The 20,187-nt window shown below is 38.3% G+C and overlaps 1 protein-coding gene across 2 annotated transcripts in view; it reads right to left on the bottom strand.

Moving 5' to 3' along the window:
* OVCH1 (ovochymase 1) overlaps positions 1-20,187 on the bottom strand; it is a 94,271-nt gene that overhangs the window by 10,992 nt on the left and 63,092 nt on the right. For both annotated transcript variants that reach the window (XR_011566712.1, XM_019961395.2), the window contains exons 18-20: positions 11,637-11,762; positions 8,146-8,193; positions 6,930-7,154 (exon numbers count right to left, since the gene is read on the bottom strand). Coding sequence is in view for 1 of the 2 variants with exons in the window: in XM_019961395.2 (XP_019816954.2) it covers positions 6,930-7,154; positions 8,146-8,193; positions 11,637-11,762 (399 nt within the window). In the remaining variant the exon portion in view is untranslated. The remainder of the gene's footprint in view (positions 1-6,929; positions 7,155-8,145; positions 8,194-11,636; positions 11,763-20,187) is intronic.

Genomic DNA, 20,187 nt, shown 5'->3' with positions numbered 1-20,187 from the left:
AGGAATCTGGGCAAGAGAGATGGGGAATAGGAGAAAGTTAATCTCTACATCATTCTTATCCTTGAAGAATCTGTTTGGTGAACTGGATGTCGTGGGTAGCTTTGGAGAGGCACCATGTCAAATAAAGGCAATCTGTGTAAAGTCAACTAACACTCTGCAAGTTTTAACATAATGGAAATGGGAAAATGTTATTCTGCTTTTCAAAAAGGAGATTGAGGGTTGGCAGAGGGGGAAGGGTAGGAGACAGAGAAAAACAAAGAGGCTAAAGGATTTGCAAAGTCTTATATCAGTGAAGTAGTGTAGCTTAGTCCTTACAGGCTTGGATTCCAAAGTCAAACTGCTAGTCTGGACTAGTTCTATTAGCTATGTGGCCCTAGGCAAGTTATTTAACCTCTCTGCCACAATTTTCTCATCTGTATAATTTAGATTAAAAAAATATGGGATTATATAAAGTTATATTTATGAAGCATTATAAACATTTACTAAGTAAAAAAAACCTCAGCAAAATTTTATAGCAAATTATTAGGTGGTTTTTGAACACTTTAAGAAGGAATCAGTGGTCATGAGCAACTAGCATGGGATCCTCTACAGGCCATATTAAATTAACCTAATTTAATTTTTGGAAAGAGCTAATTAGATGGTGGCTAGGGGGAATGAGATAAACTTAATGAATTTTGATTTCAGTGGAGCACTTAATAAAGTACCTTACGATGTCCCTGTGAACAGATATAAAGTGTAAGTGGATAATTATATGACTAGGGAGCTTCACAGCTGATTAAATAACCATACAATGTTAACCTGAAGGGAAGATCTGATGGGTATGAAAATAGTTCTACCCTCGGTTCTGCCAAGTACAGTATTGCTGTTAATGGCTTAGGTAGAAATACAGGTAACACATTTACAAAACATGTAGGTTTGAAATGGGTAGCTGAATGAGAAGTAAAGAACTACATTAAATATAGAATCTTAGTGATAGTTTAATCTTTCATCTAGCACTGAGTTCCTTCTAAAATAACCTTGGACATATGTTAGCTGCATCTGAAGATATTATGTGGGACTTATGAGCATTTATTTTCTCTTTTTAAGCAGTTCTAATTGCTTGACAGTTCTTCCTTATGTTGAATCAAAAGGCATCAGTGTAATCATATGGTTAATGGAGTGGCTAAGGATATAAATGAATCAGAGTGCCTGGGCTTTAAATCAGCTTTCTTTACTTTTAATTATGTTACCAGAGGCAAGTTCCTCAACATTTTTGTGTTTCCTTATATTTAAAATGAGGATAACACAACCTACCTCCATAGGACTGTTAAGAAGATTGAGTTATAAGTTCTCAGGGCTATGCATGAATAATGGTAAACATTCAACAACTATTAGATATTACTAGGCAGAACAAGTTTTATACATGGCTGAGAGTCTACGGAAATTCCATAAATACTTGAAGAGAAGAAATTGTGATCCTTCTGTCTTCTCTTTTCTCTAAGATAAACATTCCCAGGTGTCCACACCCTTCAGCATCCTGGTCATTGTGTTCTATGGATGTGTTCCAAATTTTTAATGTTCCTTAAAGTTGTTGCTTGACCAAAGATGATATTTCATAACCAGTATGTCAGGGGCAACAACCAGACAGCCTGGATATTTACAGTGAAGACTCGTGAGACCAAGTTAGTGAATGCCAGCTCAGTGCCAACACTAAATTTAACCATACAAGGGATCTTATCTCTTTTGTCATAACTCTTTACTAACAACACTGCATTGAAAATTTGGAATCATTTGAGACTTTTGAAATTTGATTTCAAATATTCTACTTCCCAAATTACCACTTTTATGTATCCTAATCTATTAGTATTCCCTTGCTATAATTGATCTCTCCATGACTTCTTACCCATAATCCCATAAACTATGTACATCCATCAATCTCTAAGAAAGTGAGAGATTTTACTGTAAAGGGAAGCAGAGAAATGGGGCAACAGCTAACTTTCTTGTTCTATTTTTATTTTAATCATGGGTAATAATAGAATATGTTTGAAACTGATGAGAATGATAGAGGAGATTGATGATGTCAGAGAAAGCATAACTAAAGGAAATTTATGAGAAGCTAATAACTCTCAAATCTATATCTTAAGTCCAAACTTCAGGAGTTCTACTTCTAACTCCCTACTGCCAACTCAACCTTAGATGTATCATGGCATTAAAAATTTAACATGACCCAAATAGATCTTTCACCACAAATCCGTTTCTCCCTCTAGTATTTCCCATCTCTCTAAATACTACCACCTCTGAAAACTTCCTACTATAAACTTAGGAGCCATCCTTGATCTGCAGATCTAATTTCACATTTATTCCATCAAGAAAGCCTATCAGTTCTCCAGATCTGTCCATTTTACCTGCATTCCCTTGTTACCATCCTCTTGCAAGGCAACTTTAGTACCTAAACAGTACTAAAAGAACATTCTGCAATAATGGGAAGTTCAATATGAGTGCTGTCCACTATAGTAATCATTCACTACATGTAGCAGTTGAGCACTTGAAGTATGGCTAATACTACATTCCATTTCATTTTAAAATTTGAATTTAAATAAGAACATGGGTTAGACAGCATAGGTATAGATTATCATAATTGCCTCGTAACTGCAGGTGTAATTCACCCTGACAAGGGGGGCAGGGATAGTGAGGGAGTTTGGGACAGACATATACACACTGCTATACTTAAAATGGATAACCAACAAGGACCTACTGTATAGCACATGGAACTCTGCTCAATGTCATGCAGCTTGGATGGTAAGGGTGTTTGGGGGAGAATGGATACATGTATATGTATGGTTGGGCTTCCCTTGTAGCTCAGTTGGTAAAGCATCTGCCTGCAATGCAGGAGACCTGGGTTGGATTCCTTGGTCGGGAAGATCTCCTGGAGTAGGAAATGGCAACCCACTCCAGTATTCTTGCCTGGAAAATCCCATGGACACAGGAGCCTGGCAGGTTACAATCTATGGGGTCACAAGAATCGGACATGACTGAGCGACTAAGCACACATATATATGGCTGAGTCCCTTCACTGTTCACTGGAAACTATCACATCATTAATATGTTATCCAGCAATACACAATAAAAAGTTTTTTTTTTTAAATAATTCACTTGTCACTCTAAAATCCATTCCCAACATGGTAGCCACAGCAGCTCTCAAATTAGTTCCTTGTCCAAAACCTTTAATGACCTCCCACTGGATGGGAATAAAGTCCACTCATTACCATAACCTGAGCTGTATGACCTGAGGGAAAAACCTTCATCTTCTACAACCTCACCTCATTCCAGTCCGTCCTCAATCTCTAGCCACTCTGATCTTTGACAGTTCCCAAAGTTACCAAACTATTCCCATATTCAAGGCCTTTTTCTCATTTATTTTTTCATCAAATATTTATTTTCAGGTAGTACTTTAGACATTGGAGATAAAGCAGTGAACAGGAGACTAAGTTCTGTTATCAGGATATTTTCATTCTGGTGGAGGGAAACAGATTCTAAACAAATAAATATACATGCTGCCAGGTCATGATTAACGCCAAGAAGGAAAAGTGTAAGAGGATTATTTAGATGATGTGGTACAAGAGGCCTTAGATTATATAATATCTGGACAGATACCTGAACAAACTAAGGAAGTGAGTCTTGAAGTCACACTGGGGCCAAGCAAGAATATGCTGTTAGTCCAAGGAAGAATAAAGAATCCAGTGTGCCTGGTTTTGGGTGAAGGAGAAGGAGAACGGTAGGGTGTAAGGTCAGACCTGAGATACTAGACACCTTCGCACATGCTATCTTGGCCTTGCCTGACTGTTTCCTTGTCATTTTTTGGATCTCAAATGCACTCCTTCAATGAGGCCTTCCATGACCATCTTAACTAAAGCAACTGTGTACCCACTATTATTCCATACTGCTGCTGCAACTAATTTCCTTCAGACTATGTTGACATAGGGTTTCCCTGGTAGCTCAGCTGGTAAAGAATCCACCTGCAATGCAGGAGACCCCAGTACGATTCCTGGGTTGGGAAGATCCCCTGGAGAAGGGATAGGCTACCCAATCCAGTATTCTTGGGCTTTCCTGGTGGCTCACATGGTAAAGAGTCCACCTGCAGTGCAGGAGACCTGAGTTCAATCCCTGGGATGGGAAGATCCCTTGGAGGAGAGCATGGCAACCCAATCCAGTATTCTTGCCTAGAGAATCCCCATGGATAGAGGAGCCTGGCAGGCTATAGTCCATTGGGTCACAAAGAGTCAGACATGACTGAGCAACTAAGCACAGCACACATGTTAACAATCAGTAATTATTTGATTATTATTTATTGTTAAATACTATTATTAGTTTTTTTTTATTATTATGTCTTTTCAGAAGAAGGTGGCAATGATCACTTCTGAACTGTTCACCATTGTGTCTTCAAGATGTCTAACACTAGAAAATGCTCAGTCATGAATTAATCTGACATGTATATTTAATATGGTGTTAACTAGTTACTGATGTCTTACCTTTATGGGGTAAATGAAAGAATGAAGAAAAGATGAACCTTAATTTTGCTAATTATTTTCATTAATATAGTGTAAAACCATTGCAATGAAACCAGTCTGGAGGCTGTGTACCATTCCATCTATATTCTCAGAAATAATTAAAAAGTAGCTAATGAATTCTCTTTAGGTGAGAAAATATTTAGTAAGAAAAGATAACTGAGACAATATAGACAATGTGGATCTATATTTGGGCTAGCTCTTCTCATCAGATGGGAGAATAGCAATAGGGTTCAATGTTCAACAGTTTAACAATGCTTATAAAATTGCATATTTCACTGAACTAAAACTACTGTAAGTATATAAAATTATATGAAATAAAACTGTGTAAACTAGCAAACTAATGTTAGTGACCTCACTTTTATATAAAATTGTGTAAGCTAATTACAGAAATAAGAGTTGTCACATTTTTAATGTTTTGACCCATGAATTTTTGATTAATCGGAACTTTTAAAGATGAATAATGTTGCCAGGTTGAAAAATAGTAAAATGAGAAATAGGAAAGCAGCCCTGACATCTAGAAACTGGTCCAGCACTCACAACTGAATCAGGATCTCCTATTAGATACAAACAGTCTCACAGGACACCAACATCAGACTGTCTCTGAATCTGTGATAAGACAAAAACAAGGTCATCTGTAACCAACAAAACACCAAACATTGACCTCTCGGCTAAAATGAAGACTTGTTACTTCTTTACCAATTACAGTTTTACCTGTACTCTGCTGCTGCTGCTGCTAAGTCGCTTCAGTCGTGTCCAGCTCTGCGAGACCCCATAGACAGCAGCCCACCAGCCTCCCCCGTCCCTGGGATTCTCCAGACAAGAACAATGGAGTGGGTTGCCATTTCCTTCTCCAGTGCATGAAAGTGAAAAGTGAAAGTGAAGTCGCTCAGTTGTGTCCGACTCAGCAACCCCACGGACTGCAGCCTACCAGGCTCCTCCGTACTCTAGTCACGCCTAGATACCCAATCATAAATTTGCCCCACTTTCTCACCCCCTTCCTGCAAGCAATCTAGAGCAAATTTCACTTCCTTAGTGTGGGTGTGCTGTCATGTCTGACTCTTTGCACCCCCATGGATTGTAGCCCATCAGGCTCCTCTGTCCATGGAATTTCTCAGGCCAGAAAACTGGAGTGAGTGAGTTGCCATTTCCTTCTCCAGGGGATCTTCCTGGCCTTCCCAATTGAACCTGTATCTTCTGCATTGGCAGGCAGATTCTTTACCACTGCACCTCCTGGTAAGCCGTTCCACTTCCCTAGAATTTAGAATTTGGGCTTTGAATGGGTAATTTTTAAGAAAGTCCTCTTCCCTAGACCCTCTCCAAAATTACTCATTCAAAACCCAAATCCTATAGGGTTCTTTCTACCATCCTGTTAACACTCCATGGTTTTCAAGGATATGTGTTTTCTTTTTCCAAAATGAGTAATAAATCAAACTTGTTCAATTCCAGGTGTGTTCCAAGGGTCTTAGGTTGAAAGGCATTCTGGAGAATTAGATCAGATAATTCTGGATCTGATACCATAGATGATTCATATTAATCTTATGGAGAACTAACAGCTTGATATTTTGTGTCTCCACCACCTCTATTCTAATTGCTTTAGAATTCTTGGCAGGAACCAAACTCACTGATAAGAAAAAATTTAAGTAGCTTTGGAATTTCAAAGTACATTGCTAAGCCTACTGATGTTATAAATCCTAGAATATCACAAAAGTGGTTAAGATCTTTGTAAAAAGATAGCTTCAAACCTCTTCTCCTGTCCTTTGTGATAGGTGGATTGTAATGGCATCCTGATTAGCAGAACTGGTTGGAAATTAGAGAATGGGACACAATATTGAATTACAAAATCTTTGGAAAAGTTCCCTCTATGAGTCAGTCTCAGGACATTGTCTGACATTCAAATATAGTAGACGTCATGTGGTCATTAAATCTCTAAAGATTATTCAAGTTAATTGGGCCTTTTTTTTTTTTTTTTTGTAATTTACCTTGTATCTAAAGAGAGCTACCTTTATTGTGAGGATGAAATCTAAGTAAACACATTTTCAAAAAGCTGCCTAAAAATGCAGTTTAGGCAACAGAAACTCTTCAAATATATGACTTCCTGAGAAAAACAAAATTAGTGTGCTCTCTGATGATAAAATGAGATAGGAATCACTGAAATCAAGAAAAGCTGGAATTAAAGGTGAAGAGCCATTGAGTGTGGTCTTATGCTCATCCCACTGTGTTTAATAATATTCAGGATTCTGATGAAAGATCTGATGGAAAGTCTCTGACAGCAAATGATATTGCTCCCAAGGCAAATCTAGATCATGTTTGCCACATATATAATTATATAAATGTTCTTATGAATGGTTCTCAACATAGGACATTTAAGAAGGTTCAGTTTACCAAGTAATCTTGATTGCTGATCTGGTCCATCATAAATATTGAAATAATCCCATTCACAGTTCCAAGATTCTTCCATTATAAAATCTTTAATCAATGCCTTCATTTTATTTCCAGATATAGAATAAAAAGTCCAAGTGCAGTTCAGCATATTAGGATAAATGTTAGGATAATTGGGAGATGTGATCTCAAAAGAACTAACTGCAATCAGATCCAATATTGGACACCCTTGAGGCAAAAAGAAAAAAATATTGTATGCAATAGTCAAGGAGCTGAGTTACTACTTTTTGGATCTGGTTTTAATGTCTACAACAGGTCATTAAAACCTTAAACTGCAATGTACTTCTATTAAGTTATATTACTCTTTACTTCCATAGATCCTTATATATGGTGACACAGGGTATAAATGACTTTTGTTTTGAGAAACTGACCTTTCTCAAAAGAAGACAAAGTTCTGTGACTTTAACTCACAAACTATGAACCACTAAGTCACCCACATATACATTGTGATGTAGCTTTGTTGCTTATCTTTAGCACGCAATCTTCTAAACCCCTGAGTAAATTACATACTTCTAAAATTCAGCCTATACTAAAAATTATAATCATTTTATTTGGTAAGGAAATTTGGATCACTCTCAGATAGTTGAAATCAGGATATTAAGGTTCACAAGGGCCAAGAAGCTACTATACCAAGAAGAGAACTGAGGAATTTAATGACATTTTGGATTTACTCCAAATGCTCTAGGCATTATTCAAGACAAAATTAATGCCACTCCAAATTGATTTACTTCATCAGTAATCTTGTCATTTTAGTTAACTGTGCAATGGCCCAGCAAAAATAGAGGGTGAAGGATGTCAAAGCACAATCCAGAGGACATAAAGTATATGGAAAGAATGTTAATGAATAACAGAGTTAAAATAGGGGGATCTCATAAACAAAACATGTATTTCTTACACAGTAATCAGATAAGGTGCCACCTTCTTACTCTCTACTCTCTGATCTGCCCTAGGTCTCCACTACCTCCAAAGTTTGACACTCAGAAAATTAATATAAGTTCATATCTCATTATAAAGCAAATAGAATAAGGACACAACACTGAGAAGTCTTTGATAGCAGTCAAAGTATACTTATTCCTAAACAGTGTTTAGCAGAAGGAAATTCCTCACTCTATTCCTATATCAGGTAACCAAAGGCAGATCAACAAAGCCAATTCCTTACCTCCTTTATCCTCTTTACCATTAACTTTAATGTTTCCTCTCATGGAACCTAGAATAAGAGAATTCTTAAGGTCAATATATCCTAATTAATGCTTTATATTTTTTATTTTTTGTTTAAGTGATACACTTACATTGGAGAAAATTTCCAAAAGACAGATTTCAAAAAAGGAAATAAAGTCTCCTGTAATTCCATCCTACAAGTAACCAATACTCATATTTTAATGTAAATCCTGCTTTTCCCTAAGCTATAGTGTACATTTTTTTAAAACTGTATTTCACTTTATATCATTGTAACTTCCCCCAATTGTGAATATTTTTCCATATGACTAAATATCACACATATATTTTAATGGTTCACATAGATATTAATGTTACAGTTTCCACTGATATATTTTGATTTGTAATCTCATGAGTATGAATGATGAGTCAGACATTTTAAAAAATATTTATTTATTTATTTATTTTTGGCTATGCTGGGTCTTTGTTGCTACATGGGCTTTTGTCTAGTTGCAGTTCATGGGTTTCTCATTGTGGTGGCTTCTCTTGTTGCAAAGCATGGGCTCTAGGGCTCGGGTTTCAGTGGTTGTGGCATGTGGGCTCAGTAGTTGTGGCTCCTGAGCTCTAGAGCACAGGCTCAATAGTCGTGGTGCACGGGCTCAGCTGCTCCACGCTATATGGGATCTTCCCAGATCAGGGATCAAACTTGCATCTCCAGCATTAGCAGGCAAATTCTTTATCACTGAGCCACCAGGGAAAGCCGAATGAGTCAGATTTTTAACAAACTTCACATACAGGGTGAACCTATAACATTTCTGCTGTTGTTGGAAAAATGTCTGTGCTAAAGGTTGTTTATGTTTATCTGAAAACAGAAATTGAACATGTGTACAAAATCTGCTTAGTTGACTCGTACTCATTCTTTAGCTCTCAGCCAAAGGGATTTTCATAAGCAAGACAGATGTATTTCTTACTCATTTACTAGGTAAGGAGCTACTACCTTACTGTCTACTCACTAACCTACCCCAGCTAGAATGTCATTTCCTTTATTCAAACAATTATTGAGCATCATCTATTTGTAGGCGTGGTTGCACGATTTGGAGGGAACAGCGGGGGTTGTGCTTGGTGTGGCTGAGCGACAGCAGAAAGGCTGGTGTGGCTGGGGAAAATGATCAGAGAGGTAGTCAAGGAGGTAGCCAAGAACCAGATCATACAGAATCTCATGTGGTTTAGTCACTAAGTCGTGTCCGACTCTTGCGGCCCCATGGACTGTAGCCCACCAGGCTCCTGTGTCCATGGGATTTTCCAGGCAAGAATACTGGAGTGGATTGCCATTTCATTCTCCAGAGGATCTTCCTGATCCAGGGATTGAACCCAGGTCTCTTGCATTGCAGGCAGATTCTTTACCGACTGAGCTAATCTCATAGGTCACTGTAAAGCCAACTAAGAGTGAGCTGGGACAACATTGAAAGGTTTTAAGCAGAGGAATAACATGATGTGAATTATTCATTTAAAAATGATTATTTTGGGGCCTCCCTGGTGGCTCAGTGGTAAAGGATCCGGCTGCCAATGCAGGAGACAGGTGCCTGGTCTGGGAAGATCCCACGTGCTGAGGAGCAACTAGGCCTGTGTGCCACAACTGCTGTGCTCTAGAGCCCCAGAGCTTCAGTTACTTAGCCCAGATACCACAACTACTGAAGACCCCTTGCCTAGAGCCTGTGCTCTGCAACAAGAGAAGCCACCGCAGTGAGAAGCCCACACACTACAGCCAGAGAGTAGCCCCTACTTGTCACAAACAGAGAAAAGTCCACGCAGCAAAGAAGACCCAGCACAGTCAAATAATCAAACAAAATTTTTTTAAATATTTAAAAAATGATCATTCTGGCTGTTAAGAGTAAAACAGACTAAGCAAAGGCTTGTATCAGAACGTTATGGTGGAATTGTTGAGAGGTAGTTGGATTCTAGATTAATTTTGCTGTAGGTCCACAGATGAACTAAATCTGATGACAGATGTGAGAAGAAAAGTCAAGGATGAACAGTATAATAAGACCCCTCTGTCAAATCTTAATATAGTCATTTTTTCACTCTATATTTTTCTGAGATTATTTGATTAGTTGACTGAAACAAAAACGCAAAACATGAGAGCTATGAGTTTTGTTTCACGTAGGGTCTTACGGAGGACTATACCCATGAGACAACCTCTCAGTAGCTCTGAACAAGCTGTTCCAAAGAGGTAGGGGGGAGCCAGTCTAAATGTCATTTTGGCTAGGGGAGTATGGACAGTTAAGCACATGTCTTGAAAGAAGATTACTGCTGGTCACAAGGAACAGATATCTCAAGCTAATGATTTTAGTGCTTTTACATGAAAATATGAAATCTGAGTTCATTAAAATTCTTCCTGAAATACACATCTAGCTATGTAAGGGGCCTGCTTGTTCAAAGCACAGAGCATCCTGTTATCACCTTAATTTCCTCTCTCTGAAGCACAGAGTGCACTGTCCATCAGCTACTGCAGTGGCTTAATCCTGGTAGAACTGGGTGATAAGCAACACTCTCTGTCCTTCTCTATTTACAGATATTGACTATCTCCCCACTAGACTGTCAACTCTTCTAAGGCAGGGACAGTCTTGCTCATCACTGAATCCTCAGTGCTTTAAACATGGCATAGCATAAGTTTAAAACCATTTGCTGATAATCTGAATAATTAAAGGCTTAAATGGGAAATTTGATTCTGTTTATGTTAGCCCCTTATGGTACACCTTTCACTTATGTAATTTGAACTTGATGCAAATCTTCGTTTTCTCCATCCAACATTTCTCACATTACCAGACTAAGAAAATAAAAATTTTTTTGTAGAAATAACTCTCCAATTATATTTCAATTAACATTTTTAATGTGTATGATTTGATAAATCTTAAGAACTAGAGCAACTCTAATGTTTAATTCAGAATTAAGCATAATTGCAAATGTTTTCTTCATAACACTCAATTTCCGTAATTTGCAGTACTTCTCAATTTTCATAATGCTATCAGTGCCTTCACCCAACTATAGGAATGCTGGGCAAAGCATATTTGTCAATAATCTGATTATAACTAATGTATATGAACTATCCACCAAACAAGTTTTAAAAAAGGAATCAATTACTCTTGATATTAGTACATTAAGGAAACCAATTTCAATATAGAAAAATTACTTGAAACTTTTAGGCTAGGGATAAAAAATTCCTACTGTATTGTTATAATATTCCAAGTATACAGAAAACTACAGAATTATTAGGTACTATAATAAAAACTGAAAAATTTGATAAATCTTATACTTTATGAAGGTTTACTTTGATGCCTCCACAGATTATAGAAGTTACAACCTTAAATACTATCTTTTTCTCTTCTAAAGCTTACAAATGAAATGAAGAACAAATTATTTTATGACATATTTTCTAATAAAGCATAATAAAGCAAAAACATACAGATATAAATATGAAAAAAGTAACAGACTTACCAGACATATGAAAAGAATATCTCAAAGAAAATTCTTTCATGGCCAAACTTGCATTGTATGTGAAAATCAACATCATAAGAGGACCATGAGACTTTAATGAAGGTGAATCTCCTTCACATAGATTTCCTAGCCAAAAAACAACAAAACAACCCCACCCCCGCAAAACAACATTCTTAGCATTCATCAAGGTAAAAGTTATTGAGCAAAGTAAAAGGAAAAAATCCTATTTTTAATACAAATTTATACTTTATCTACTACCAACAATTTAATAATGGGAAATTAAGCATAACAAAGCCCAATTAGAACAGATATGTCCTAGATTTCAAGTGTAAGCAGTTCTAAGAAAGTGGTTCCTAACCAACTAGGACATTGTACCCCATTCTCATAATGTCTGAAATACTTAAGTAGATCTTTTAAAGCTATATAATATAAAAGAAGGTAACATAGTCTGGCTAGGTCATCAGGGAACTAAAAGATATTTTGTCACCAGATTGAAATAACCATACATAAAGAAGTATATTTGAGCTTTTGTTACATACAACTTTCATTTATCCACAGCACAACCAAATGAATAAGAGGCAAGGTACAGTAACTGGCATAAAAGTCAAAACTGCTAGCTGGTCTAAATGAGATTTTTTAGGCAACAGTTCTTAGAGGTCTCCTGTGAGTCAGAATCCTAGGGCTAATTAGTAATGGTTTTGCTCAACCTCCCGTTGCCCCTGGATTTCTAAAAGCATCCTTCAGAAGATGATGGAGACTGATCTTTACCCATGGTCTCTCTCTTGTGAGGCTGACTGGTAATAGCCAGATTGCTGTTATAAAGTTCTCTGTAACTGCTACCCTGTGAATCTAGTTCAACTTCTAGAATATAATATTTTTCTTTCATCTCCTGATTTTTATAGTTTTCTTTATGATCAGAATGTTTAATCCTTCACTACAGAAAATCTGGACAATTTAAAAAATAATTACTTATAACCTTGCAGTCCAGAAATATCCACTTAAACATATTGGTGTGTTTCTCCCTATGATAGGGACAGAATGGGATGATCAAATAGTGAGCACAATGGTGAGTTCCCCATTAGGAAACTGTAGATAGAGAGGGAACTACAGGGGGCTTTCAGAGACCACAATAAGACTAATGATCATTCAAGAAAGTAATAGGAAAATTCTGAAACAATGTGGGCTTGCTTGACTCATAAAGCAAAACAAGCCACTTAACATCAAAGTCAGACTGGCTTACTTAATGATAAAATCAAGCTAACTTCAGTTCAGTTCAGTCGCTCAGTCGTGTCTGACTCTTTGCAACTCCATGGACTGTAGCACACCAGGCTTCCCTGGCCATCACCAACTCCCAGGGCTCGCTCATACTCATGGCCATCGAGTCGGTGATGCCATCCAACCATCTCATCCTCTGGCATCCCCTTCTCTTCCCACCTTCACTCTTTCCCAGCATCAGGGTCTTTTCCAATGAGTCAGTTCTTCACATCAGGTGGCCAAAGTATTGGAGTTTCAGCTTCAACATCAGCCCTTCCAATGAATATTCAGGAATGATTTCCTTTACGATTGATGGTTTGATCTCCTTGCAATCCAAGGAACTCTCAAGATTCTTCTCCAACACCACAGTTCAAAAGCATCAATTCTTTGGTGCTCAGCTTTCTTTACAATCCAAATCTCACATCCATACATGACTACTGGAAAGATCATAGCCTTGACTAGATGGACCTTTGTTGGCAAAGTAATGTCTCTGCTTTTTAATGTGCTGTCTAAATGGGTCGTGGCTAACTTAGCAACAAAACCATGCAACAGAAACAGAGGACATGCCCACAAACAACAAAACAATGGCAGCATGAAACCTACATCCTGCTCAGTAAGGCCAGTGAGTTAGTAACCCCCAAAACATGTTCTTTGGCCTAGACATGTTCTTTGCACAATGCCCCCCAGACAAAACAATAGTAGAAAACAAGGCCTACAAACTGCCCAGTGATGTCATCAAATTAACGACCACCAAAACAGGCTCTGTGCACACAAAAATTTATGGAAAGATGATTTTTCACAATGAAAGGCCCTCACTGTACTGAGACCTGAAAATATTTTTCCAAGTGCTCTGATAGTCGAAGTAAACTTCCCTGCCTACCTGGGGCAGGAAGCTGATGATGGAAGTTCTACTTTCTTTCTACTCAATAAATACAAGAAGATCTCCCTCCCCTCACTCTTTCTTGATTACAAAAAAGTAAACCCATTGAGTACTCAGGCAGCGCAATGCTTGTCTTCCCACTTGTGAACCTTACAAATGTCCTATTCTAATAAATCACTTCCTATCAATCACTTTACTTCTCACTGAACTACTTTGTGGGCTGAGACATAAAGGACTGTGGTGCCAGAGCTCTTCAGAGCCCTGGAAACAACACCCAGTGGTTTCAGCTGGTGACCAGAGCAGGATTGTGGTAAGATAAGAAGGTCTGGGGTCGGGTACTAGTAGGGCCACGGGACACCACAGGTCAGAAGTTCTGGGGAGGACACTCCACTGATGACAGCCCATTTCAGTCAGGCCAAGCAACCCCGAGAGCTTTATGGCTCTGACTGGATTCTGAGATACAAGCTGGGGGAACAATGATATGGATGTTTAAAGAACTGGAGAAATGATGACAATCAGTATGGGTTGCCATGGAAAGGTAGTATGGAAATACACAAAGAGTCTTATTGCTGGTGCAGGAGACAAGGGAAATGGCAAGTGAAAAAGAAGGAATTTCACTGTCTGGGTTGCTTTGACCAGGTTTGAGCCCTGGCTACATAGATACATACTGTGGCAATGGAATGGCTGTGCTTGTACACATCCAGTCGCTATATGATGTTGCAGGATTTAGCAATCTCTACTCTTCTCTTTGACCCTGAGGTTTTCCTTCTATGCTCTCTATCTGTTCCATATCTTTTAACTCCAAAAGACCTGTATGATCACCAAGGTGTAACAATTCACTCTTCTCTCTCAATTTGGCAGGGAAGCAGCTTACAAGACTCAAAGTACTTTTCCTTAATTACTAGGAGTGTCCAGTTGAGGACCTATCAGGCCCTGATGTCAGTCTTCTCCTCCCTCCAGGCCCTTGCAAATGTTAACCCTTTTATTTCTGACTTGCAGCCAGACAAGTTCCAGATCATCGTCAGCACCACTGGGGACATCTTCTGTACTATTCCTTTGTGGCAATTTCTTGGGCACTAACATCTGGTTGGGAGACTGCTTTGGAAGGGATACCATCTAAAATCATAACTGCCAATCTTGATCAAATTGCACAAAAATAAAACTTATGGATAGCCCAGGAAGCAGAGACCTCTCCTCAGGTTTGGGTCTAAGATGGTCAAATTGAATGAATCCCAGTTGACATCCCTCTGGGACATGTACTCCAGGACTGGAAAAAAAAGTGAACAAGATTTGAAAAAGAAAAAACTTCTCAGCCTATGTAACCAGGTTTGGCTGCAATATAAGTTAGAGAGCCAAGAAAAGTGAGCACCGAACAGGTCTCTAAATTATAATACTATACTACAACTGGATTTATACTCTAGAAGGGAATCAAAATGGGGTGAAATACTACATGTTCAAGTTTTTATGACCTTGTATTTGGGAACTGTAACTGGAAGGGATTTAATATATGTGTAACCCAGAAAGCTAATTTAAAGAACCAATCAGATGACAGTTTACCTGACCCAGTGTACAGGGCCATGCAAAGACCAGACCCCCCACAGAAAGAAGCTGTTGCTCCTGAAGCAGCTGTCAGCCCAGTGGGAGTTGTTCCGCACCCTCCTGGAGGAGCTATTGTGCCAACAGAGGTTCTCAGATCTGAGACAGCTACTGCTCCAGCTGAGGCTAAAACCCCAGAGGAAAGTGTGTGCAAAGGTGAGGAGAGGCCACCACCATATTCCAGAACTCCTTCTCTGTTCCTCAAGTCACCCAAGGAACACAATCTCAGCCCAGCTAGCACCCATAGTGGCCTAAATTACCAGCCACCTGCCCCTACAATCTTGCCTCTGAGCAAAGTTCCTGATGAGAGTCAAGGAACAGTAACAGTCCATGGGCCCTTTACAAAATATCCGCTCTAAGTCTGGCTGGGGATAAATTGGGAAATTTTACTGAGGACCCTGTAATTTTCACTAAGGAGTTTACCAGGTTAATGAGAACTTTTGATCTCACCTGGGGAGATTTGCAGATTTTTACTATTCCATTGCCGCATCCCAGAGGAAAAACAGGGTATAACACTAGCAGCCAGGGACAGTGCTGACCAAATGGCAACTAGGGCCCAACAAGGACATGCAGTTTTTCAAGTGGGGAATGGCACTGTCCCTGATGCTGATCCGCAGTAGAATCACCAGATGAATTCTACTGACAGGGACAGATAGGACAATATGATTAACTGTTTGCTAGAAGACATGAATGGTAAAGTCTGTTTATTATGAGAAAGTAAAAGAAGTCCAACAGGGACCAAATGAAAACCCTGCAGTTTTTCAAGAGAGATTAGAGGAAACTTTTAGAAGTATACAAATGAGGATCCCCTTCCCCCGAGGGACAGACCCTTTGTCCTTTTGGCTATGCATTTCAAAGCCCAATCTGTCCCAGACATCAGGCACAAAATTCAAAAGGTATCTGCTGATCCTCAAACCCCTATGAATGATTTACTCCAATTGGCTTATTCAGTTTTCATTATAGGGATGTAGCCCACAGGGCTGAATGCCTGCAGAGAGACAAACAAAAGACTCAAATGATTACAAAGGATTTGTCCACTCAGGGGCCACCAAAGGAGAGGCCAGGTTTTTTGGGCCAATCTGACCATGGTGGACCATGAGGCTCATGGGTACCCAAACAAAATCACTGTGCCCTGTGTGGACAGAAGAGACACTGGAGGAAAGATTGTGATCAATGTACCCTTTGCCAACAGTCAGTGCATGGGCAGAGGGGACACCTCAGTTGCCAGCGAGTGATGGGGGCCATTAGACTTCACAATTGGAAGATAGAGGGGCCTGAGGCCAGAAGTGACTCTGCCTAGAGATATCATCTATATAATTAATGCTGAGCCTGGGGTAGTCATTGAAGTAGCAGGCAACTTGATAGAATTTCTTATAGACACTGGTGCAATCTTCTCAGTCTTAACCTAAAGGATTGGAAATCTTAACAATCATAAAGAATATATAATGGGAATATCAGGAAAAAGACAAGGGTACACTTTCCTAGAACAATTTATATGTAACATTCATGGCCAACTACTTTTACATTCCTTTTTGTTTGTGCCTGATTGTCCCTTTAATGGGAAGAGATTTATTAAACTAGTTAGAGGCCACTCTGTTCCTAAAGGGAACAACGAAACTTTGTGTCACATTGTGCTTAGTCCCTCAGTTGTGTCTGACTCTTTGCAACCCTTTGGATTGTAGCCTGCCAGGCTACTCTGTCCACGGGAATTTTCAGGCACTGGAGTGGGTTGCCATTTCTTCCTCCAGGGTATCTTTCCGACCCAGGAATGGAAACTGCATTGTCCCGTGTATCCTGCACTGCAGGCAGATTCTTTACCTGCTGAGTCACCAGGGAAGCCCTTAAGGAAAACTTATTCATCACCAAATGATTTTAACAGAGAATGAAAATGAACAGACTGAATCTACAACTGAGATAGAAGCCCTAGTAAACCCTGAAGTTTGGAACATTGAGGTTTCGGGCTTAGACAAAGACATCTGACCAGTAGTTATCAAGCTAAGACCTGGATGAGAATATGCCTGTGAAAAACAATATCCCCTAAAGCTAGAAGCCTAGAGAGGAATTTCTCCTACAGTGAAGAAGTATGATTCATATGGATTATTACTGGTACCTTGTCAGTCACCATATTATACTCTGGTATTACCTATTCTTAAACCTGTTGGAGACTATCGATTTGTACAAGACCTAAGGGCTATTAATGAAGCTATTGGACCCATTGATCCTATTGTGCCTAATCCTTAATACTATCCTAACTCAAATCCAGGGGAAGCCAATTGGTTTACTGTGTTAGATTTAAGTGAAAGTGAAAGTCGCTCAGTCAAGTTCTACTCTTTGTAACCCCATGAACTATACATTCCATGGATTTCTCCAGGCCAGAATACTGGAGCCTTTCCCTTCTCCAGGGGAATCTTCCCAACCCAGAAATCAAACTGGGGTCTCCTGCATTGCAGGTGGATTCTTTACCAACTGAGCTATCAGGGAAGCCCAAAGGATGTTTTTTTCTGCATGCCCTTGGCCCAGGAACTTCAATTCCCTTTTGTCCTTGAGTGGACAGGCCCAGAAACAAAAGAAACCCGATAAAACACCTGGACTGACTTCCTCAAGGATTTAGGCACAGCCTTGAAAATGACACCTAATGGTTTCTATTAGGCCTTTAGTCATACTTTTTTTTAAAAAATAAAATATATTATGTAATTTTTTTTCATTCCAATCTTCTCTCTTAATATCACAGTAGGACTTTCCTGTCTTCTAAAAAAGTTAGGTGAATATATTTCATTTAGTGGTGGTATAACATTTTATCCTATGGATTTGCTATACTTTTCTTAACCAATTTCCTATTTTGATACTTTTTTGCGGGGGCCATTATCATAAATAACACTAGCTGAATGAATATCTTGTACATAAATGTAAAGTATATTTCTTAAAAGTATGGATAAAAATAGAAACACTGAATGACAGGTTATAGATTTATTGCTTTTGAAAAACATTTCTCTATCTTGCTCCAGAAAGAAACTATGTATTATACCTAAACAACAACATGAAAATGTCTGTTACACTGCATTTTATTTACTAAGTATAATCATTCTTCAAATATTTTTGTCAGTTAAGTAGGTAAAATTTTTTTCATTTATGTTTTAAAAAGGCTAAGTATTTTTTTCTCACATCTATTTGCCTATTAATTGCTCATTCAGATCACTTGCCCATTTTTGTATTATTGTGCTGCTGCTGCTGTTTAGTCACTCAGTCGTGTCCGATTCTTTGTGACCCAATGGACTGTAGCCCACCAGGCTCCTCTGTCCATGGGATTTCCCAGGCAAGAATACTGGAGTGAGTTGCCACTTCCTTCTCCAGGGGATCTTCCTGACCCCAGGGATTGAATCCATGTCTCCTGCTTGGCAGGTGGATTCTTTACCATGGAACCACCCTAGGAAAATAGTAATTCTGAATTGTATTTTAAAATCAGTTGGTTAAACTATTATTTATTGTACTATTTTTAAATTGTTTTATATTAGGGATCCTCTTGATTCTAAAAGAATGCATCTGTGCTTTATAATTGTTGAGTCACTGTTAATTATTATAGGGCTGATGATTCAAGTGTGCTTCCTGTGACAAACCATTTCTAAGTTTAACTGACCATACATAGTATTCCCTGAAACAAACATTCTAACAAAGGTAGTTTGCTATGCACACACAGTTTCAAGTCAACAATTCTAGAACTATTAAGCTTTTCACTATTATAAGAAAACTGCCCTTCTTAGTAAACGGATGGCCAGAGGATTAACTTCATTGTGACAGAAAAAAATAAAGAGAGATTTAATTTAGATTGTATAGTAACTGATATATAAATATTCATTAACTTTCCTTATCGATCAAAAGAGGTTGAGGGTTAATCCAGTGCTTTTGCAAAATCACTTGGGTCAATAGTTCACAATTCTTTAGGAAAATGAATAAAAGACTCAAAAGCTTTGAGAACTCTGGTTTTAACCTGATATTTTTTCAATGCTAAATCAAACATATTTGGGCCGTTATAATTTTTTTTTTACATATTTGGGCTTTTCTAATACTGATTTATACACATCCCCTATATTAATTACCTTAAACCTTTCTCAGAGTTGTTGAAAATCCTTGGTTACTTGTTTTTTATTTTGCTTCTGTTGAAGGAAGTTTTTAGTTACACAGGAATTTATTGATAATTTCCTGTTGTCTTCAATTGCTTTTACATTAGAATCCTTCTCCATCCATAACTAAGATAATTGCTTATTTTATAAACTTTTAATGCCTTAAGAAAAATGCTTAGCTCTTTACTCAACTGTTATATGAGGTGATGGAAAATATAATTTATATTTCCCTCCCTGATCTGCAATGCAAAATTTATCACATTTAAATGCCTTATAGTTTCTTGGGCCCCTTCTGGTCTACTCATGTGTGTCTCTTTTATACCAGTACTGCTCTGTTTTAATTATGGTTACCTCAAAGTATGTTTTTATCTTGATAATTCACCTCATCATCTGGTCATTTTTTTCCCCCCAAAACATTTTCAGCTAGTTCTAGTTAAGGATAAACTTTAGAGTTACTATCAATTTCCTCCTTGCTCTCCAAAGACAATTACCATTGGGATTTTGCTATATTTTTAAATTAACTTGGGGTGGATTAATGTTAATTTCATCTTCCAGTTTTAGAACGTGGTACTTTTCTCTATTCAGATATGTGTGTGTGTGTGTGCACGTGTGCACAAGTATAAGTTTCATATTTGTGCAATAAAACTCACATTTCAAGGTTATTCCTAGCTACATGGTTTTTGTGACTAATTATAACCAAAGT

The sequence above is a fragment of the Bos indicus genome, chromosome 5, assembly GCF_029378745.1.
Source record: "Bos indicus isolate NIAB-ARS_2022 breed Sahiwal x Tharparkar chromosome 5, NIAB-ARS_B.indTharparkar_mat_pri_1.0, whole genome shotgun sequence".
Lineage (NCBI taxonomy): Eukaryota > Metazoa > Chordata > Mammalia > Artiodactyla > Bovidae > Bos > Bos indicus.
This window is presented reverse-complemented; position numbering and strand designations above follow the sequence as displayed.